Source organism: Pongo abelii, chromosome 23 (assembly GCF_028885655.2).
Source record: "Pongo abelii isolate AG06213 chromosome 23, NHGRI_mPonAbe1-v2.0_pri, whole genome shotgun sequence".
NCBI lineage: Eukaryota > Metazoa > Chordata > Mammalia > Primates > Hominidae > Pongo > Pongo abelii.
In genome coordinates, this window is record NC_085929.1 from 49,268,970 (window position 1) to 49,292,014 (window position 23,045).

Consider the following 23,045-nt stretch of genomic DNA (forward strand, 5'->3'; position numbering starts at 1 on the left):
ACAAAAATTAGCCTGGCGTGGCAGTGGGTGCCTATAATCCCAGATACTCGGGAGGCTGAGGCAGGAGAATCACTTGAACCTGGGAGGTGGAGGTTGCAGTGAGGTAAGATTGTGCCACTGCACTCCAGCCTGGGTGACAGTGAGACTCTGTCTCAAAAAAAAAAAAAAGAAATCTGACGTGTGCCACTGCACTCCAGCCTGGGTGACAGTGAGACTCTGTCTCAAAAAAAAAAAGAAATCTGAGGCCAGGCACAGTGGCTTATGCCTGTAATCTCAGCACTTTGGGAGGCTGAGGTGGGTGGATTGCCTGAGCTCAGGAGTTCAAGACCAGCCTGGCCAACTATCTCTACTAAAATACAAAAAATTAGCCAGGTGTGGTGGCAGGCACCTGTAGTCCCAGCTACTCAGGAGGCTGAGGCAGGAGAATCATTTGAACTCGGGAGGCAGAGGTTGCAGTAAGTCGAGATCACGCCACTGCACTCCAGCTTGGGTGACAGAGCGAGACTTTGTCTCCAAAAAAAAAGAAAAAATAGGGCTCGGTGCAGCGGCTCACACCTGTAATCCCAGCACTTTGGGAGGCCGAGGCGGGCAGATTGCCTGATCTCAGCAGTTTGAGACCAGCCTGGACAACATAGTGAAACCCCATCTCTACTAAAATACAAAAAATTAGCCAGACATGGTGGTGTGTGCCTGTAGTCCCAGCTACTCGGGAGGCTGAGGTAGGAGAATTGCTTGAACCTGGGAGGCGGAAGTTACCGTGAGCCGTGATCGTACCATTGTACTCCAGCCTGGGCAACAGAGCAAGACTCAGCCTCCATTAAAAAAAAAAAAAAAGTCCATAGGCTTTATCAGATACCAAAGAGATCCATGGCACAAAAAGGCTAAGGATGCTGGGATCTAACCAGAGTAGGTTTGCTGCCAAAGTGAGGTCCTGGAAGTATTAAAATACAAAGAAATGCGTTGCTATAATTTTCCATGAGGTGCTCTCTCTCCACCTCCCGTTCAGGCTGGATACTTTCACGGACAGAATCTGGTCATTTTCCTAAGAAGACAAAGGCTTTGTGTACAAAACGGGGTAGATCCCAGGATGGCTGTGGGCCAGAGGGGAAGATTCCAAAGTCAGGCAAATAAGGGGAGGGGTCTCTCTCTATACTCAGTGGAGATGTGGGGCTGGGGAGGGGTGAGGCCCAGGTGAGCTCCGTGAAGAAGGGTTGGGGTAGGAAAGGGTTGTCCCTGACAGTGCTCTGCGTGTCGTTGTTCATTTCGATACGTGTGGTCGCCTACTGGGTGCTGGGCTCTGGGCATAGAAAGGACACCGGGGTAGCCCTGCCTGCTTTCTCCACCCTGGGGCCCAGAGGTACAGGGAGAGGGACTGAGAGGCTTCAGGCTCTAGAGTCCGACTTACTGGCTTAGAATCCCAGCTCGCCAGCCGGGCGCTGTGGTTCACACCTGTAATCCCAGCATTTTGGGAGGCCAAGAAGTCAAGAATTCGAGACCAGCCTGGCCAACATGGCAAAACCCTCTCTACTAAAATTAAAAAAATTAGCCAGGTGTGGTGGCACGCACCTGTAATCCCAGCTACTCAGGAGGCTGAGGCAGGAGAATCGCTTGATTCCAGGAGGCAGAGGTTGCAGTGAGCCGAGATCGCCCCATTGCATTCCAGCCTGGGTGACAAGAGCGAGACTCTGTCTCAAAGAAAATAAAAAGAATCCCAGCTCCCCTACTTGTTGGCCCTATGACTTCACTGTGTCTGTTTCTCCATCTATAAAAATAGAAGGGAGAAAAGGTATCTACCCGGGCTGGGCGCGGTGGCTCATGCCTGTTATCCCAGCACTCTGGGAGGCCGAGGCGGGTGTATCACAAGGTCAGTAGATCGAGACCACCCTGGCTAACACAGTGAAACCCCGTCTCTACCAAAAATACAAAAAATTAGCCAGGCGTGGTGGCGGGCGCCTGTAGTCCCAGCTACTTGGGAGGCTGAGGCAGGAGAATGGCGTGAACCCGGGAGATGGAGCTTGCAATGAGCTGAGATAGGGCCACTGCACTCCAGCCTGGGTGACAGAGCGAGACTCCGTCTCAAAAAAAAAACAAAAAAAAAAACCAAACAAACAAAAAACAAAAGGTACCTACCCGGTAGGTTTTGGTAATTCTAGAGTTAATCTGTGTGGTGTGGTGGCCAGGAGGCTCAGTGCACATGCAATAAACATCAGCAGCCATCATGATTCACCCACAGCTGCAAGTCATCCCCGCGACTGGGAAGTCCTCAGAACTCAAAAGTCCCTCTCCCTGGCAAAATTTCCCTGTCCTAGGTTCTCCTCTCTCAAGAGACTGCTTTTCCTATAGTGTGAATAGATGGTAATGGATTATCCCACAAATGACTCTCTACTGAAGGTGTTCAGCCTGGCTTGCCCTTTCAGGAAGCAGGTTGAGGTTTCTCCAGAAAGTTGCCCAGAGGTAGTGTCTCTCCAGCTGTTGTGACGACAGCCGGCTGAATGTGCCCTAACTCAGCCCTGACTCTCTTGCTTCTTTTGAGCCTGTGCAGCAGCCGTGTTCGTTACCAAGTGCTGCCGGCAGAGCCTGGTGGTGGAACGCCAAAGTGTGTGTTTCAGTAAATGCTCGTCACGTGCCTGCGTTAGTCTATGCACACTACATTTTCGTAGCCCTAAGTTATTTCATTAATAGGCCTGAACTAGTTCTATAATATTGGGGAGTGAAGAATGAATGATCCTATTTCTTTTTTCTCAGTTTGTCTATCTCATTTTCCACTGTATCCTGTGCCTAGAATAGTGCTGGGCACAGGTAGATGCTTAGTAGGTATATTTTATTTTATTTTTTATTTTTATTTGTGAGACAGAGTCTTGCTCTATTGCCCAGGCTGGAGTGCAGTGGCGGCACAATCTCGGCTCACTGCAACCTCCGCCTCCCAGGTTCAAGCGATTCTCCTGCCTCAGCCTCCTGAGTAAGTGGGACTACAGGCACCCGCCACCACGCCCGGCTAATTTTTGTAGAGAGACAGTTTTGCCATGTTGGCCAGGCTGAGCTGGAGCAATGCTCCTCTCACCTCATGGAGCCTCCACCTACCACAGCTGTCAGTTTCCCCTAATCCTAGGAACCCCCGCCCCAAGGGAAGCAGGACAGACAGCGCCTGTGTCCCACTCTGCTCATTTTCAGATGAGGAAACAGTCACCAAGGTCCCGTGCAAACTCCCCGCCCACCCAACAGCCCACACCACTTGCCTTGCTCCAGCTTCCCGCTTCCCGCTCGCCAGCTGGAGTTCCTGGCAGCCAGCAGGTCCGTGGGGTCCCGTCTCAGCCAGACTGGGGGCCAGGGACTGGGCCTCAGGGACTCTGTTGCTGTTGTTGGGGCTGTCCCAAGCTGGCGTGGACAGAAGCCCAGAGCTCAGGGGCACCTCAGGGCTGAGGGGCTCAGGCTGGCCCTTGGGTCCCGGGCTCCGGGCAGTCACCCAGGGTGTGTGCCTGCAGCCAATCAGGGTTGTGGGGAGGAAGGTCCCCGGCACTGCCACAGTCTGCAGGTCCCATAAGCCTGGTCCTGGGGTTGGGAAGGTGGGAGTCTCTGGCTCCAGGAGGCTGTCCCTGCCCTTAATCTCTGGCAGAGTGCCTACTGGAGGAGGGGGAGGAGCCGCCCCCACAGTGGGCCACAGCTAACTGTCCACAGGCCCCAGGCCACCATCCAGAGCTGGCTCCCAGGCTACAGTCCTTCCTGTTTACAACTCCACCATGTCAGGACCAGGAGAGGAGTGGGTGCTGTCAACAGGGGACAAAGGGGGCAGCATGGGGCTGAGTCTCTGGGGCAGGTGGGGTGCTCCGTGGCCCACGGGTTCCTCATTGTCCTTGGAAACCTCATTGGTCCTGTCCCACCACAGAGGGGGCAGCTGGCTCTGGCTGTCCTAGTCGACTAGGAAGGCATTTTGGCTCCCAGGGCGGCAGGCGTGTGTGTGCCATTAATAGAAACCCTGGGCCAGGGCGGGCTGGAGAGTCCAAGGTCTGGAGCCTCTATGGGGGCGTCTTCCTCAGACAGGAAATTAACCAGAGTGTTCCCAGGAGTCTGCTCTGAAGGTGGGAGTGGGGAGTGGCTGGCCTGGCTGGGCCAAGGGTCCCAGTACCCCCTCCTCCTTGGCTGCAGGAGGCCCTGTGGCAGGCACGGGGCTGCCGGTGGAGGGTGCAGCAGGATGGCTGTGCAGTGGGGGCGTCCGATCCCGTCCCTGCCAGGTCTAGGTCAGGCCCCTCGAAGGGCCCATAGCACAGATCCTCGTGGAGATGAATGAAATTGTAGTCGTAGTGGAAGTCGTCTACAAACACACGCCCCAGCGGGCCCAGCTCTGGGGCCTCCTCCTCAATGGCATTGCCATGCTGGCTGGCACAGGTGATGAGGCGGGTGAAGGGCTTGGGGCCGGGAGGTGTGAGATGAAGTCAGCCTCGTTGAAGAGCTCGTGGCTGGAGGAGCCGCTGCCTGAGCCTTCAGGGCCCAGTGTGTCCAGGAATCGCCAACAGGGTGGCAGAGAGCAGGTGACTGTGCTGGCTGGCTGCTGGGCCTTGTCACAGGGACACTGGTGTTATCAGTGCAGAGGACACTTCGGTGCTGAGTGCCCTCCCTGCATGTCACTGAGTACTGCAGGGAAGCCAAGGCAGGGGCTCAGGCTGGGAGGCAGGCTGCCAGGGGATGCTGGGGCAAGGCTGGGTAACCTGTCCACTGCCCGATGTCAGAGTGGCAGAGACCCCAGCCAGCCCTCTTTGGCCGTGCCCAGCTCAAGGCCATGGCTGTGGCCACAGCTTGCCGGGGGCTTCCTGATCCCTGAGGCTTTGGAGTCAGGGTCTGGACCCTGGAATCCCCCAGGCTCCCTCCCACCCATGGTACCAGGCAATAAGGGCTCCCGGAAGGCCGTCTACCTCCCTGCAGCCTAAGACCAAGGGTGGAACTGGAGGCAGGCCCCTTCCCATCCCGAGACCAGTTCCCCGAAGCCCAGGTGGACAGACGGGGCACACGGCAGTTGCAAGGGGTTCCAGTGGGGGACTGGGGATGGTGTTCACAGGCGGGCGGCTCCAGGGGCCTCTCCTCATCCAGCCCCATACTGGGATGCAGAGCACTGCCCAGCGGGAGAGGCCCCTGCCCACCACCTGGCGAGGGCACACAGGTGGCATCAGCGTGGTGTCAGATGGGTGGCATCGGCAGGCTGACCAGCAGGGAGGGCCAGGCGGGGCTCCCAGACCCTCAGGGTTTGGGCAGAGCCGGGACTGAGGCCAGTGGACGATTCTCCAGAGCTCCAAGCCCAGGTCAGTGTCCCACCCCCAAAGCCTGGTTAGACGGCACAGCCCCTCCACTCCCACAACCCTCCCCTCAGGGTAACTGAGGGTGACCAGAGGCCTATTTCCACATCCAGGGACCCAAAGAGGAGGAGCACAGGTGTCCGGGCTGTCCCAGGCTGGGGTGGGCAGCAACCCGGGGCTGGGGCTTCAGCCTTAGGAAGAGAGTGAAAGCCCGGCTCCCTCTGCTCCTCCCCAGGGCCTCCGGGAACCCAGATGTAGGGGCCTGTGGCAGACCCAGGACTCCTAGGGGTGGGGAGTTGGTGGGGGTGTGGTCAGGGTGGGTTCACCTGGCAGGGCAGGACTCCTCGCTGCCCCCTCTGGCCGCCATCCCTGGGCCAGGGCGTCATAGAGCTCCTCGTCCAGTGGCTCTGCCTGCCACTCCGAGCAGTACACACTCTGCCTCTGCACACCTAGGGGCCATGGGGTCCATTTGGGCCTGGCACCCAGGTGCCCACCACCCAAGACCCAAAGACACCCTTTCTGCCAGAACCCTCCCAGAACAGCGCCACACTGCCTGTGTCAGGAGAAAGGCAGGCCTCCACCACCACCTCCTCGCTGTCCTCCTGGCCCTCACCCCCTTCCTCTTCAATGTAGCCTCCCCTCTGACTGCCCCTGGAGGGTGGCAGAGTGTGGCAGTTTAGCGGGTTGGGTGCCCAGATCCTCTGCTTCCTGACTGAGAGGCCTTGGGTGGCTCATTTGGCCTCTCTGAACCTCAGCGTCCTCCTCTGTGAAGTGGGAGCAACAATCCTGCCTGCCTCTAAGTGCTGGTGTGAGGACTGCGTGTGCTCTTACGTGTGCAGGCTCAGCCTGTGCCCCACACATCCTCAGAGCTCACCAAGTGCCAGCTGCTGCTAGCTTGCAAACCCAACCATGGCATCAAGGCTGTCCTACCGTCCACACCCTTCCCAGCAGGCTCAGGAAAAGCCTGGACGAGAAAATGAATCAACGGGCAGCCCCCGCTCCCTGCCCCTGGCACCAGTCTCGCCACTGCTCCTGTCCTTTGCTCCCTCTGCCACTGCCCACCCCGGGGCCTCTGCACGGCCACGCTCCTCACCTCGGACACTCACTTCCATACTGCCTGTCCAGGCCCAGCTGCAGGACTCCCTCTGCTGGTGGCTCTGCCTTCTTTGCTCCCCTCTGGTTCTCTGTTCCCCGTGTGGTCCTGAAGTAAGTTGTCCCCCCCCAGGCTGCCAGTCCCACTCCCATCCCCCTCTCCTCACCAACAGATCCTGATTTTGTTCAAGGCAGCAATGGGACCTGCTGAAAACACACCCCACTGCCACTCCCTTGCAACTAGGGGGTTCTGGGACACAGTTCTGGCTGGGGAAAAAAAGGCACAAGTCCCTCGCTGGGAGTCAGCCCTTTCTCCTCTCCTTGTTCTTGCCCAGAGGCCCGGAAGGGAGGACGCCATCTGTGACAAGCAGGAGGGGAGGGGCTGGTGTGGCAAGGACAGTGTGGCTGAGGGCGAGCGAGTCAGCTCCAGTCCCGCCAGCTTGGATGGTATACCTGGGACTTCCTACCTGCGACAATAACCCCTGTCTGTTCCGGCCCCCATGGGAACTGGCCTCTGCATACACTCTTCAGTGGTCCGCCTGTGAAGCCGCCAATTTGCTCAAAGATGACTCCCAAAATGCCTGGCGCTTCCAACGTATCTGTCAGTCTTCACGTCTATTTAAAGACACCGGGAGTAGATGAAATGGGTTTCCTAGCTCTCTGGAAGGTATCTGCCGAGTTCTCCAGTTTCCATTTTGCCATCTTAATAGCATTTTAAGGAATGCTCAAATCAGATTCCTGATTCTGAGACCCTGAGGATACTGAGTGTCAAAGATGGGAGGACTGAGGGGAAAAGGGGAGGACTAAGATGGGGTGGGGGAGATCGAGAGGCACGTGGGGAGACTGAGGGGCGGGGGGAAGGGGGAGGAGGAGGCCGAGGGGCAGGGGGGAGAGGCATGGAAGGCACATGACAGGCACCTTCAGCTAAGGCTCTGGGAGTGGGGAGTCAATCCCCTCCCTCCCTTTTTTTTTTTTTTTTTGGAGACAGGGTCTTGCTCTGTCATCCGGGCTGCAGTGCAGTGTCCAGATCATAGCTCATTGCAGCCTTGACCTCCTGGGCTCAAGGGATCCTCCTGCTGCAGCTTCCTGAGTAGCTGGAATTACAGGCACATGACACTGCACCCGGCTGAATTTTTTCTTTTTTGGTAGAGGCAGGGTCTTGCTGTGTTGTCCAGGCTGGTTTCAAACTCCTGGGCTCAGGCAATCCTCCCACCCCAGCCTCCTAAGGTGCTAGGATTACAGGTGTGAGCTGCCTCACCTGGCCCAACATCCCCATTTTCAAGCAGGACACCCCACCTTGCTCCTGTGCTACGAACAATATCCCAATTCATCACAACTGCACAGCAGGCCCCAAACGCACACTAAACCCATGTCCGTCTACCGTTACCACAATTCAAATGTTCATCAATGTTACACCAAAAACCCCGACTTATGATGACTTATTACAAAAGCTTTCAGGGAAAAATGTAGGCAACGCCATCTGCTGCAAGTGTTTATTCTATTTAGAAGTCTACAAATTTGAGCTTTTAAGAAAGATTCACAAAATAGTCATTCAAAACCACATTTTTGGCTTATCAAATTTCAAATATATTTTACTGTGCTTAACAATATATTCTAATGCTGTCTAAAACAGCTAAATTATTTTTCTTTATTCGTTTATACATATTCTGTAATTTTTGAAAAGCAAGATTTAAAAATATTAACAAAACTACCCAATTACAATGACTGTTCTCCCATACACAGAACTATTTTCTGTAGCTGTATCTTCTTATCTCATTCCACTTTAACTCTGTATACCGTATTGATCTGTGATGAGATGATTTCTTATGAGAACCCTTAGGGAGTTCTCATCAATTCAAACAGCAACACCTTTCACAAGATAACATTAATTCCCTTGGCAGGGCAGAAGCTTAAGTTTGTTAAAAGCCCTCACTGAAAAATATTTTTAAATTTATAGGTCATATAAAATAATTTACAAAGAGACAGATGACTTCAAATATTATTTGGCAGTCACCTTACTATGTAGAAACATAAATGAAGCAATCTGTCACATGAGACACCAGTCACTTTTGGTCTTTTGAAGGAAGTGTGTGTGGTGAGTGTTGTTTCTGCAGGCCCATCCAGCATCCGCTGATTCTGGCAGCCCTGAGCCCATGTGTCACATGGAGACCTCTCCTCCTCCCCCACATGAAGTCTCCTGGTTCAGGAGCAGGAGGAGCCGATGTCTCCAGGCCCTCAGTGTTGAAAACCAAAGGTTCTAAGAAAATAAAGCAAGGATATACACGGAGACGCCAAAAGGAGGGTGTGACAAGAAGGAACACGAAACAGAAATCACAGGAAAGCTCCTACATCAGAACTCAGAATTTCTCAAAAGAAATATTAAAAATCAGAAACATATACCATATGAAAAAGTAGCAAAACAATCTGCAAAACTATCTGGTCTTCACTGCCACCTGAGATGTGGTTACTTGTTCATTTAAAGAGGAATTTCTCCAGGAAATACACATCATGACTTCAGTATTAAGAACCGTAGCGATCCTGAAGAGAGAACCAAAATGGAAGTTTATGACCATTCAGCAGCGATCCCTGACTCCTGCGCCCTGAATATTCAGCATCACCAAAACTGCCACTGCGACCCGTGTCAGGCACGTGACAGGGACACTGCACCCCGAGGGTGCGCTCATCTGGAAGCAGCCATTGCTGCAGCTTCGAGGCTGAGGGTAGGTGTGGGCTTCAGAAGCCAACAGGATTCACATCCTGCCTCTGGCAGCCACGGCCACAGTCCTGGGATCAGGAGGCAGGGAGCAAAGTGGGCAGGAGGATGCTCAGTGGGCCAGAGGCTACTTGCTGAGCCCTCTGGGAAGCAAGTGGGATAGGGAAGACAGGAACACATTTGGTGTTTGAAGCCCTGAAATTTTGGTTCAGCTGGTCATCTTGCAGAAGTGACCTAACGTTCTGTGCCTCAATTCCTTCACCTGTAAAATGGGATATAAAAGGGAGTCATCTCTAAAACGGGGATGACCATCTATAAAATAGGGATGTTACCTATTTGGATACTGATGTGGGCTTAGCTGACCTAAGGGACATGAAAGAGCTCTACGCATTTTAACTTCAGTGCCAAATGAAAGGGAAGACTGTGCTATTCACAGCATGAAAATGGCTACATCCAGAGTCCTGGGGCTAAGGGAACTCTCCAGAATGGGAGGCACCTCCATGCCCTCCTTAAACTGCAGCCAGAGCAGCGTCTGCCTGGGGGCCAAGAATCTCCTTCAGAGGCACCAGAGTCCACACGGTTTCAGTCCTACTTCTTTTAGCAGCATTTTACATTAATAGAATCCTTCTTCAATAGCCTGATGTAAACAACAAGGTACAAAGAAACGAGCCATTCATATCGTCAGAGATGGCCTCGACTCTTATGCGCAAGTATGCGCCATCCTTGGCTTATGTTTTCACTCAATACAATGTGGTTTTAGGAAAACTTTTCATTACAAGGAAATGTTCCTAACATCACAGAGAAAAGCAAGATATAAAACCCTCTATACGATATAATACCTTTTTAATTTTAAAAAGATTGTATATCTTTTTTATCTATGTATAGAAAAATATCCTTAGAAATCTAGAGCTAAAAATATACCAAAATATTAACAGAGGTTATCCCTGTGATGTAGCATTACAGATAATTTCAATTTTCTTAATACTTCTCTGTTCCAATCTAGGAAAAAAACTGGACAATGGTCATGACAATTCCTCTAACAATTCCCCTAGAGTCATACATTAGAAAATATTAAAATTATAATTTCTGGTTTTCATAACGTTCCGGGTTATAGTGTAGCAAACATATCGATCCAATAATATATAATTGAATTTTCCAGCAGTTGAAGATTGAAGCAGGTCTCATTTTCAAACTGCTGAACCTACCGTCATAGCCAGTGAGCACTGCCCCATTCCACTGACCTGAATTGAAGTCACGACTCCATTAGCAAAGACGGAGAGTTTTCCAGCAACGGACCTCACTCCCTGCTTGAACTGCGCCATGTCAGGGGCGTTGGGCAGCACGCTGGACAGGCTGTAGTTCCCTGCACACACACAGCAGACACTGTCTCATCACTGCCCTGGCCACAGCTGCGGCAAACCCAGTGCCCAGAGTGCTCAACAGCTCCAGAGAACCCGGATCTCTCCCCTCCTGCTGCCTCACAAGGGGCCCAGCAGTGGGATGGAGACTCGGGCTGAAGTGGCAGCCCTGCCATGATCCACATGAGAGAATCCACATGACAGAAAATGTAGTATGGGGGACTTAACACCACTATGAGTTCAAATCCTGGCACTGTACTTCTAGGCTGTGTGCCTCTAGAGAAGTTCCTTGCTCTCTCTAGGCCCATTTCCTCAAGGTGCTTAACATAGCCCTGGCAGGTAAGTACCCAGCAAAAGGCAGACGGGCCAACACGGATGGCCTGTTTAGCATCACCTCCTCCCTCTTTTGGTAACAGTACTCCTCCCTTCCTCTGGGAACCACCTCTCCCTTCTACCCTGTCCACAGGCATAGGCACATGACCCAGGCCTGACCAATCAGAGCCTTCCCTGGGATTCAAGTCTCCTCAGATGAGAGGAGCCATTTGCTTGCTCTGGGGTTATTGGCAGGGACAAAGCAAAGCAGCAGCCATCTGTGACTACAATTGCCCCTCCCACTCGCTTGGGGTATGGAGGAAGCTTGTTACCTCCCGCAAGGAAGTGAGCCAAATGGATGCATCAATGATGCTGTCTGACTGACTTAGAAGCCAAGCTCCACTGCCAGTCTTCCCAGGTACAGAAGTTCACACTTCCACCCTCTTTCCTAGGGCCAGTGTTAGTGGGTTACTGTTAAGTTTTGGTTGCCCTGACGTAAACATCACCATAATTGCTACCAATGTGGGTGAAGTTCATCAGGGTTTTCACACACAAAGGAGGTCTGACCACACTCCTAGAGCTGACAATCAGGGGTTCATAAACTTCTGTGTCACAATTGTAATAAGTCGTTGGAGGGGCTCAGTGAGCTCGACGCAAACCCTGCAGGTCCTCAGGAGTAGCCACACCCAGCTACTCCCTAAGCCCCACACGACACCACCTGCTCCTTACAAAACAGAAACCCACCAGACGCAGTGGCTCACGCCTGTAATCCCAGCACTTTGGGAGGCTGAGGTGGGAGGATCACTTGAGGTCAGGAGTTCAAGACCAGCCTGGCCAACATGGTGAAACCTCGTCTCCACTAAAAATACAAAAAATTAGCTGGGCATGGTGGCACACACCTGTAACCCTAGCTACTTGGGAGGCTGAGGCAGGAGAATCACTTGAACCTGGGAGGTGGAGGTTGCAGTGAGCCAAGATTGTGCCACCCCACTCCAACCTGGGTGACAGAGCGAGACCCCATCTCAAAAAACAAAACAGCCTTGGTCAAGTCCCTCTCTGAGAACAAAACAGAACTCACAAGTTACCCTGCAATGTGTCCCTTGGAAGAGACACATGCCCACCACAGATGCAGGTCCTCCCATCTCCACCTCCAGCTGACTGTAAAATCTTGTAGGCCTTCACCAATGACAGAGTGGAATTCCAACACAGTGATGGGACTGGGGTGCTGTGTCTCCTCTGAGGGCTGCCTGGGCAGGATGGAGGGGCCGGGTGGCTATGGTCAAAGACAGCCCTAGTGTGCTCAGGTTACACAATGAGCTCCAGGAAATGACAGTTCCAGCCACCTGCTCAGGAAGAGCGTCCTTGACCCAGGGAATATCTCCTCCCTATCTGTTCCCAGAACACCCACAGTGTGTACTGAGGACACCGCCACAGACCTGCTTTTCCACAGCTCACCACCTACTGGGGAAAGCAGACAATTAACTGATAACATCACTAAAGTGTGACCTGTGTCATCTGGAGGGGACACAGAGCAAACTCTGGTGGACAGCTGGGAGGTGGCTGCAGGGGTCCAGGTGCATGGGGCGGTGCCTGAGCATGAGTAGGCGGCAGTGTGGATCAGGCGGGAACGGGCTGAGTGTCCTCAGGAGGCAGGTGTCAAGGGGCACACAGACTGACTGGCCAAGGCAGGCGGATTAAGGATGTTTCCCAGGTTTCTGCTTGAGCAGCCAGGAAGAAGACAGCCGCTCCCCTCTCTGAGACAGAGGGGACACTGAGCTACACAGTGGTCTGTGGTTGGGGCAAATGCCCCGGATGAGTCAGGACAGGCCAGGTGACTCTGAGCTAACAACCACCCACAACTAATGTTCTTTGTGCCCAGTGCAGGTGGGCAGGGGGTTCTGTGCATCACAGTCACTTGCGGTCCAAGCCCATGGGGCCCCCTCTTAATTCCAGCTTCCTTGCCTACTATGACAGGGAAAGAAACATGGCAACATGCACACAGCTCTTAAGGCTTGTGCTGGAGGCAGAACACATCGCCACTGCAGCCTGGCACTGGCCATGGGACATGGGAGGTAGGGGGAGGCGTGTTTCAGCCTATGTTGGCCGGTGGGCAGGCGCTCAGGCTCAGCAAGCTCCCGGGGTCATTCATCGCCCCTCCACCCATTCATCCTCAAACACCTGCAGAGGGCTTCCTCTGCCAGGCTCTGTCAGGCGCCAAGGGTAAAGAAATGAGAACTGACGGTCCACTGGGGCAGATGGTCTTCGCATGGTCTTGCCCTCAGTGTAAGGCACAAGAGTGGTGCAGGGGGGCCTAACCAGGCCCCCAGGGTAAATACGGGTTGGGGGGCTGTCTGGGGGAATGGGGAAGAAGAGCATTCTGGGTTGCGGGCTCCACAGGCTCAACACAGCTGGAGTGGGCCACAACAGTGAATCATGAGAAATGAGGCTGGAAATGTCAATGGGAACCATGGTCCTGGAGGTGGGCATTGGGTGGGGAGCTGTGCTTCAAGCTGAGGGCAGGATTTTCAGCACGGATGACTGTGTTCTGAAAGATCCCTGTGGGAGGAGAGAGGAGAGGGGTGAGCAGCAGCCAAGACTGGAGGCAGGAGGACCGAGCAGGGGGTTGTGGCCACGCTTCAGGTCTGGAGTCACCCAGGAGAGACTCCGATCATATGAGTCTATGGTGTGACGAGGGAGGTGGAAGGTTCCAGGACAACTCCCAGGCTCCTGAAAATAACAATTTTTTTTTTTTTTTTTTTTTTTTTTTTTTTTGAGACAGAGTCTTGCTGTGTTGCCCAGACTGGACTGCAGTGGCGCGATCTTAGCTCACAGCAAGCTCCGCCTCCCAGGTTCACGCCATTCTCCTGCCTCAGCCTCTCGAGTAGCTGGGACTACAGGTGCCTGCCACCACGCCCAGATGATTTTTTGTTTTTTGTATTTTTTAGTAGAGATGGGGTTTCACCGTGTTAGCCAGGATGGTCTCGATCTCCTGACCTTGTGATCTGCCCGCCTTGGCCTCCCAAAATGCTGGGATTACAGGCGTGAGCCACCACGCCTGACCCAAAATAAGAATTTTTAATAGAATACCATGTTTTAATTTCTCTGCTTCGTGTAGACAAATGAAGAGAAAAAGTATTTCCAAGATTATAAGAACAAGTTTGGGCATTGTTTGTTTGTTTGTTTGAGACAGGGACTCACTCTGTCGCCTAGGCTGGAGTACAGTGGTGTGATCACGGCTGACTGCAGCCTCACTCTTTCGGGCTCAAGTGATCCTTCTGCCTTAGCCTCCGAGTAATTGGGACTATAGGCGTTAGCCATCGTACCTAGCTAATTTTTTTATTTTTTAAATTTTTTGTAGAGATGGGGGTCCCACTATGTTGTCCAGGCTGGTCTGGAACTCCTGGGCTCAAGTAATCCTCCTACTTTGGCCTCCCAAAGTGTTGGGATTATAGGTGTCTATCACTGTGCCTAGCCAAACAACGAGTTTAACAACAAAAATTGCTCCAATGGCTACTTCTCAGACAGGTGTAACAGATGCCAATTTGCTAAATACATGCCACTCTGGTTTTTTAACTGAATCTCTGTTGGCAATGCCACTGCACAGCTATACTGTCTGACAAGCACACGTGGCAATAACCATACCAGACTGCCTGATGCAGGCTGAGGGCAGTGCTTTCGGGGCCACACTCCTAGACCCTGGGCCGGAGCAAGGAGAAAAGGAGACAGTGGTCAAGGGACCCCACAAACAACCTACCATTTGACCCCACGATGCACACAAGGAAGGGGTGCAGGTGTCTGCACTTCCATGCAGACGTGCTCTCATTCAAACAATCAGAATTGGCTTTTTGGAAGGAAACATGCTGAGGGGGCAGCTGGGTTTAAGCTTTTTGTTGTATCCTGGCTCTCACACAGCTGCCTCCGCTCTGTCATCTGGTGTCTGAGTGCCTCACACCTGCCTGAGGCAGTGCCCAGTTGATGGCAGTCCCCCAGCTCCAATGACCCTGTCCCATGGGTGTGACCACAGGGACTGCTGCTGTGCCAGGTCAGGTTGGCTGCGGGCACTTACATGTGCTTCCCACTCAATCCTTCAGCTATAGTGAAAGAGAGTGCCGGTAAGAAGAGCCGCAGGGCTCTTGGGCTACAAACACCCCCAGAAAGCAGCTTAGCTCACCAGAAGCATTTCAAATTTGGAAATTAAGATAAGGAACACAGAATTGTTTCCTTGTTTCTTTCTTTCCTTCCTTCCTTCCCTCCCTCCCTCCTTCTTTTTTTTTTTTTTTTTGATACAAGGCCTGGCTCTATTGCCCAGGCTGGAGTACAGTGGCACGATCTCAGATCACTGCAACCTCTGCCTCCTGGGCTCAAGTCATCCTCCCACCTTAGCCTCCGGAGTAGCTGGGACTACAGGCATGCACCACCATGCCTGGCTAATTTTTGTATTTTTTGTAGAGACACGGTTTTGCCACGTTGCCCAGGCTGGTCTGGAACTCCTGAGCTCAAGCGATACGTCCTCCTTAGCCTCCCAAAGTGCTGGATTATAGGGGTTAGCCACCACGCAGAATAGTTTCTTTTTTTCTTTTCTTTTCTTTTTTTTGAAACAGAATCTCATTCTATTGCCCAGGCTGGAGTGCAGTGGTGCGATCTCGGCCACTGCAACTTCCCCCTCCCAGGTTCAAGCAATTCTTGTGCCTTAGCTGCCTGAGTGGCTGGGATTACAGGCGCCCACCACCACGCCCGGCTAATTTTTTTTTTTTTTTTTTTTTTTTTTGAGACGGAGTCTCGCTCTGTCTCCAGGCTGGAGTGCAGCGGCGTGATCTCAGCACACTGCAACCCCTACCTCCCAGGTTCAAGCGATACTCCTGCCTCAGCCTCTGGAGTAGCTGGGACTACAGGCACATGCCACCACGCCCAGCTAGTTTTTGTATTTTTAATAGAGATGGGGTTTCACCATGTTGGCCAGGCTCGTCTCGATCTCTTGACCTCGTGATCCACCTGTCTCGGCCTCCCAAAGTGCTGGGACTACAGGCATGAGCCACTGTGACCGGCCTAATTTTTGTATTTTTAGAAGGGATGGGGTTTCACCATGTTAGCCAGGCTGCTCTTGAACTCTCGACCTCAGGTGATCCATCTACCTCAGCCTCCCAAAGTGTTGGGATTACAGGTGTGAGTCACCGTGACTTGCCCAGAACAAGTTTTAAGAACTTGTTTTCTTAAAACAAGCTTTTACTTCAATAGGAAAGTATTAAAGACAAAAGAAAAAAAATTTATAAAAGAAAACAAGCTTTATGGAGGCAGAACACATAAAGCTCTTTGTTGAAATATGCTCTAAATAATAAAAAGTAAATATTTAATAAAAGTTGCTGGTGCCTGTAATCCCAGCTTCTTGGGAGGCTTAGGAGGGAGGTTTGCTCAAGGCCCGGAGTTTGAGACCAGCCTGGACAACACAGTGAGACCCCAGCGGGGGCAGGGGAGTGAAGTTTCTGGGTGGCCTCTCACCCCAGGGTGCACCTTACAATGACCATGAGGTGCCAGGAACCAGGGTTGGTTTGGCACCCACATAGGGTCAAAAAAATTTAATGGATCTTTGTTCTCTGAAAGGGAACAGGAAGGTAAACACAGGCTGCCACTATTTTCATTAACTGGAAAGGCTGCTCTTATTTGATCTCCAAATATTTTTTTTTAAAAACAAACAATGCTTCAGAGTAAAACTTCTATTGATTTAAATTACAAAGGCATCCATTGCAGGGAGTCGGGGGACTGAACAATGCAGGTCTCTGGACTGGCCTGCTGGCTGTGCCAGGGCCCCTACAAGGCGACCCAGCACTGACCTGTGGGGCTGCTGGAGGTCTCCAAAGGTGGCCGGAGTGCCTCTCTGCCAGGGGTGGTCACAAAAGGAAGTTGCCCTGACAAAAGGCCAGGACACTGAAAGTTTGGAGATGGAACAAGCCAATGAGCCTCACCTGCCCCCACCAAGACTCACTGCCAGGAAATGCCCAGTCAGCAAGTAACTGACTGCCCGAGGGAAACGAGGCCCCTCTGCTCAAGTCTGGGGTGAGGCACAGGGTGTGCTCCTGCCCAGAGAGTGGCTCAGGGGAGCCGTGGCCCTGGCTGCGCACCCCCAGGCACCCCCACACCCTCACTGGCAGCGGATGTGCTGGGGCTTGTCCACTCTGGCCCTGGCCTCTGGCTCCTTGGGCTGCCTGGCTCTCTGCCAGCTGCTCTGCCAGCACAACCCTTGGCTCACTTGCTGCCACCTGGCTAGGACTCTCCCTCCACTGCAGCACAGCAACTTGGCAGTGCCCACTGCACCCCGAGGGCCACAGTGTATCTCTATAACATCCTCAAACCGCAACCCAGAATGTCCGACACTCAGACCTCTCTCGAGCTGTTTCTCTTTGGACTCTGAAAACAGCTGTTCTCTGTGGCTATAAGGCCAAGTGGTTGCCCAGGTTGGTCACTTAGAGCCACACCCAGCTCCTCTAGGCCTAGAAATGAGGGGTGCTGAGGGTGCCAGGCCTGGAATGCCTGGGTCCTGAGAGTCGTCCCTCCCCTTGGCTCTCCTGCTGATAAATGGGTTCCTGAAATGACCTCAGAGGACGCTGCCCCTTTCATGTTAACCACAGGGCCCCTCCTCCCCACTGTGGCCTGGCAGAGGCCTTTGTAGGGTACTCTCGCAAGGCATCCCTCAGTCAGGGGGATGCGGAAGTCGAAGCAGAGGGGTCGGCGCTCTGAGGCCCACCACTGGGCTCACAGGCCGCCCCATCCTAGGCCATCCCAGCCCTGGGAGGACCAGACACCTCCTTGCTGGGGTCTGAACCCTGAAGAGGGATATGGGGAGACAGGCAATTCCTCTCCACCTGCTCACTCCCAAAGCTGTGTTCTGTCTTCCCTGGAAGACAGATGCTGTTAGAGCCACATGTTTCTATCTGCCTCTGCCTACCCCTGGGGCCTGCTGTGTGCCAGACACTTGGTGGCACTTCACATTTCTCCTTTAAGCCTCAAGACAACCTTGTGAGGTGGTTTTACCCACCCATGTTACAGAGGAGGAGACTGAGGCTAAAGACACCATGACATTCTCAAGGGCTCACAGCTAGAGGGTGGTTAGGATCACACAGGAGCCCGGCACTGTTCACCTCTAAGGCTAAGATACCACATGGTATTTCATAGCACATCTGTACTCAGCTAGAAAACATTCCTCTATGACAGTGTTTAGAAGGATGACTTGCCAGGCAATGTTGGGGATGTTGCTTTAATTTCATGACTTGCTCTCCTTATGTGTGAAGCCTGGAATAGTAACTTCTGCTCTACCTGACTTATAGCAGAGATCAGAGCATCGAATAATGGTTGCTAAAATATCTTGGAAAAGGAAACAGTCCTATCCAGATGAAATGTGTTCATACCATAGACATGACAGAGACCAGCTCTTATTCAACGCCCCCTACCTGCTGCCTGCTTCCTCTGCTCCTCGAACAGATCAGCTGAGCTTATGGAGGAACTTGCCGACAGCCTCTCTAGGCGGGCCCTGGTCTCATACTAGAGAAGACAAGGAAAAGGAAACGTTAGGCTCCAAAGATCGTGGGTAGTTTTGCAAAAAGAATCACTAAAGAGCTGTCATTTGAAAGTGTTTGCCCCCCAGGCTCTTTCTTTTCAACAGTTACTGAATGCCACTGCCAAGGCCGGGTCCTGTGGGACAGCACAAAGCTCACGTTCTGCATGGGAGGCAGGTCACAGGCAGACTGATCAACATACAACACCTCAGCCAAGATGGCCAGTGCGGAGGCAGTCGGAGTGAGGGAGGGAGAGCGGCATCTCTCTCCTGGTGCTGCTTCTAGCCAGCTGTCAGCAAAGGCCACTCTAAGAGTCTCTTTTCCAAGCCCCATGACACTATTTTAAAACTGAACTTGAATGTCAACTTTGAAGCAAGGCAGATTTTATGGACTGTGGGAACAGCAAGGGGCAATTCTACTTTCGAAATGATGGCGAAATGTTACACTTGCAGAAGTTTAAACTTCTGCAAAATACATTCAGCACATTTTAGGAAACCATCATCCAAATAGTCAGAGGCACACTAGCAGTTCATGATGAGAGGGAAGACGTAAACCTCCCCACTTCCACTTGAGTCTTACAGCTTACCAAGACTTCACTATGATGAGTTCATTAACATTTCTTTCTTTCTTTCTTTCTTTTTTGAGACAGAGTCTCACTCTGCTTCTGGGTTCAAGCGATTCTCTGCCTCAGCCTCCCAAGTAGCTGGACTACAAGCGCGTACCACCATACCAAGCTAATTTTTGTATTTTTTGTAGAGACGGAGTTTCATCATGTTGGCCAGGCTGGTCTCGAACTTCTGGCCTCAAGTGATCCACCTGCCTCAGCCTCCCAAAGTGCTAGGATTATAGGTGTGAGCCACAGTGCCTGGCCAAGTTCATTAACATTTCTGAGAAAAGCCAACAACCTGAAAATAAATATATGCACTCCTCAGAAACATATCTGGCTGGGCGTGGTGGCTCACGCCTGTAATACCAGCACTTTGGGAGGCCGAGGCAGCCATATCACCTGAGGTCAGGAGTTCAAGACCAGCCTAGCCAATATGGTGAAACCTCATCTCTACTAAAAATACAAAAATTAGCCAGGTGTAGTGGTGCACGGCCGTAGTCCCAGCTACTTGGGAGGCTGAGGCAGGAGAATCGCTTAAACCTGGGAGGCGGAGGTTGCAGTAAGCTGAAATCATGCCACTGCATTCCAGCCTGGGTGACAGAGGGAGGCTCCGTCTCAAAAAAAAAAAAAAAAAAAAAAAAAGAAACATATCTATATGCTTCATTTCACTATGTTTAAAAGTTATTAAGTAAATTACAGCTGCATCAATAATTGAAATATATTCAAAAGATACTGGATAATGGCTAGAGAAGAAGAAGAGAACTGTGAGATAAGTCCTTGTCTTGTAAACACTCCTCTTGCTGAGGCAGCAAGCACATGATCAGTTATACAGACCTGGGTTCAAGTCCTGACTCCAGCACTTTCAGGCCGGAGGGCATCTGGCAGCCTGAGCCCAGCTCACTCAGGATCTCCTCCCCAACAATGCCCACACCCACACTTCCTTCCTGCATTATGGGGCACCCAAAGAAACTCTCCGGACCCTTACATCAGCCTGGGCTTGTCTTCCAAAATACATATCTGATGAAATGGCTTTGACATTGCCAAACTTCTTCTGGGCCTCATCTGTATTTTCAACTGGCTCATAATCTGGCTTGTGGCGAGCAGTAGGTCTGCAATTAAAAACAGCCAAATTAGGTTAAACTAATTTGAGGTGAAGCAAATGTGTTTCATACTCATTTTATTTTTTAAAATGCCGATAGCAATAAATTTTATAAAAGGATTTTAGGCCATTTTTAAAAGCCTGAAAATTCTAATTAAAAAAAAAAGAATAAATATCCAAACGATACAACATTTGAAGGAATTTCCGTTTAAAATGGGGTCTGTTATTTCACATTTCAGATCAACTGGGTAAACACCGAACACATTGTTTGGAATGTCCATAGGACACTGTTCTCTCTACATTGTATAGGTTATAAAATGTCCCAGTTACCTGGGACAATTTCAAGTCACACCTGTTGTCCCAACATATTAGTAGTGCCCCCTTGCACTCTCAGAAGTTCTCTGGTTGGAAAATAAATTCATTCATAATCACCAAAAACTGGAGACAGTCCTTCAGTAGGTGAACGGATAAACTTGGCAAGTAAGAGGAATGAACACAAGAATGAATGAGTCTTAACCAAGTGTACTAAGAAAAGTTAAACCAGAGTAGGAAGGCCAATTGCTACATGACTCCATTTATATGATATCTGGGAAAGGCAAAATTGTAAGGCCAGAAAACAGATTTGGGGTGACCAGGGGCCAGGGGCAGGGGAGGGGGGACTACAAAGGGCATGGGGAAATTTGGGGGTGATGGAAACTGTTCTGTTTCTTGGTTTTGGTGGTAATTACATGAATGTATGTGCTTGTCAGAACCGTAAGTTTAAAAAGTTGAATTTTACTGTATGTAAATAATACCTTAAAATTGGGGGAAAAAAGGCTGGGTGCAGTGGCTCACGCCTGTAATTCCAGCACTGTGGGAGGCCAAGACAGGTGGATCATGAGGTCAGGAGATTGAGACCATCCTTGCTAACATAATGAAATCCCATCTCTACTAAAAATACAAAAAAATTAGCCGGGCGTGGTGGCGGGTGCCTGTAGTCCCAGCTACTCGGGAGGCTGAGGCAGGAGAATGGTGTGAACCCAGGAGATTGAGCTTGCAGTGAGCTGAGATTGCACCACTGCACTCCAGCCTGGGTGACAGAGCGAGATTCCATCTAAAAAAAAAAAAAAAAAATTGGGGAAAATGGTGAAATCTTCCTGACCTAGGCCACCCCTGACCCATGGATCAGAATCTTCAGGGAAGAGGCCTCCACACACACATTTCTTTCAAGGTCCACAGAGGATGCTGATGTACACTTCCTATTTAGAATCAGTAATTTAAAATCAAAACAGGCTGGGCACGGTGGCTCACAACTGTAATCCCAGCACTTTGGGAGGCCGAGGCAGGCAGATCATTTGAGGTCAGGAGTTTGAGACCAGCCTGGCTGGTGAGACCACCGTCTCTACTAAAAATACAAAAATTAGCCTGGCATGATGGTGTGCACTTGTAGTCCCAGCTACTCGGGAGGCTGAGGCAGGAGAATCACTTGAACCTGGGAGACGGAGGCTGCAGTAAGCTGAGATTGCACCACTGCACTCCAGCCTGGGCAACAGAGTGAGACTGTCTCAAAAACAAAACAAAACAAAACAAAATCAAAACAATATTCCTGAAATAGTAGAACAAAATCATTTACTAGTCTTACCAAAGGTTTCAAAAGGTTTTCCTTTTTGAGGGGTACAAGGTCTTACTCTGTTGACCAGGCTGGAGTACACTGGCGCGATCATAGCTCACTGCAGCCTTGTACTCCTGGGCTCAAGTGATCCTTCGACCTCGGCCTCTTAAAGTGCTGGGATTATGGGAATGAGCCGCCGTGCCCAGCCCCTTACAAAGGTTTTCATGTCATCATGTTATCAGCAATTTTTTCCCAGAAATGCATGGATTTACTACTACAACCCCACAGTTTTGCATTCATACCTGTCTGAATAGCCTGTGGTTTTCAGAACTGTTTCAGTATCTTTGCTGGTCTCTTTTTTCCAATAGGAATCTGAACTGTCATCCCAGCTAGAGAAAGAACCGCTCCTTAACTCCACTGGCTCGTCAAAGTACCTGTATGAGCAAGAGTACAACAGTGACTTTGCAGGTCCTTGCTGACACTCGTCCTGGGCTCTCTCACTTCCACGGATGTTGGGGATGCCTCCTTGAAGTTAATGGCAGTCACATAACTAGGTCTAGCCAATGAGACAGGAGCAGACACGAGGTGTGTCATTTCCAAGGCCTTTCAAGTACCTGTGTTCAACCTTGCCCAGTCCTCTCTTCCCAAGCTACATGGAAGAGATTGTGTTCCAGGTGCTACAGTCTCAGGTAGGTGAAACCTCCATCAGTCTGGACAATCAAGGTGACACATGGAAGACAGGTACTCTAGAGAACCACCTGAACCCTCAGCTGACTTTATGTGAAAAAGAAATCAACTGCCATTGTGTTCAGCCCTTGAGATCTGGGGGATGTTTATAACCTTAGTATAACCTGGCCTATCCCGACAACACAGGGCATCTTTAAATGTTATCTACCACAGGTTACACATTTCACTGTCTTCAGGTCTCATTCCGCCTGGTTAGGCAGTCACAAATAACACTGCTGGGCCTAGAGAACTGACTCCATACAAGGAGCTTCTTGTTGGCAATCCCTTCCGTGCTAAGCACAGTCAATGAAAATGATGTAAATGACGCTAATTAACCTCCTCCTGGAGTTGGATACAAAGCTATGGATCATTGATCACTGGACCATTCTGCGGATAGTCTTTCAGCCTGGAGCCTGCAGTAAACTTGATCTGATTTGCAAGCATCCCAGGAGAGCCTGGCCTTCAGATCAGTTTACACTTTAATTAGCCAATTGTCACTGAGCAGGGCATTGCTCAGAGAGCAGCACTCAGTTTTGGCTTTTGGTCCTGTGTGATTAGAGAAAAATCTTTGACCAAGAGCAGCAAGATCTACCTGGAACAGGAGAGACTGACAGGCGAGGTGGATGTGCCAAAGCCTTGAGAAAAAGTGACCATCAACCAGCCAGGCACGGTGGCTCACACCTGTAATCCCAGCACTTTGGGAGGCCAAGGCAGG

The 23,045-nt window shown here is 51.2% G+C and overlaps 1 protein-coding gene across 2 annotated transcripts in view; it reads right to left on the reverse strand.

Annotated features, from left to right (window-relative positions):
* Positions 1-7,856: 7,856 nt before the first annotated feature.
* The window catches only part of ARFGAP3 (ADP ribosylation factor GTPase activating protein 3), a 62,119-nt gene continuing 46,930 nt past the window's right edge, over positions 7,857-23,045 (reverse strand). The window contains exons 12-16 of one of the 2 annotated variants that reach the window (XM_054542944.2): positions 21,907-22,038; positions 19,900-20,023; positions 18,203-18,293; positions 10,332-10,453; positions 7,857-9,352 (exon numbers count right to left, since the gene is read on the reverse strand). In XM_054542944.2, the coding sequence (XP_054398919.2) occupies positions 9,299-9,352; positions 10,332-10,453; positions 18,203-18,293; positions 19,900-20,023; positions 21,907-22,038 (523 nt within the window). In that variant the 3' untranslated portion in view covers positions 7,857-9,298. 2 annotated transcript variants of the gene reach the window in all.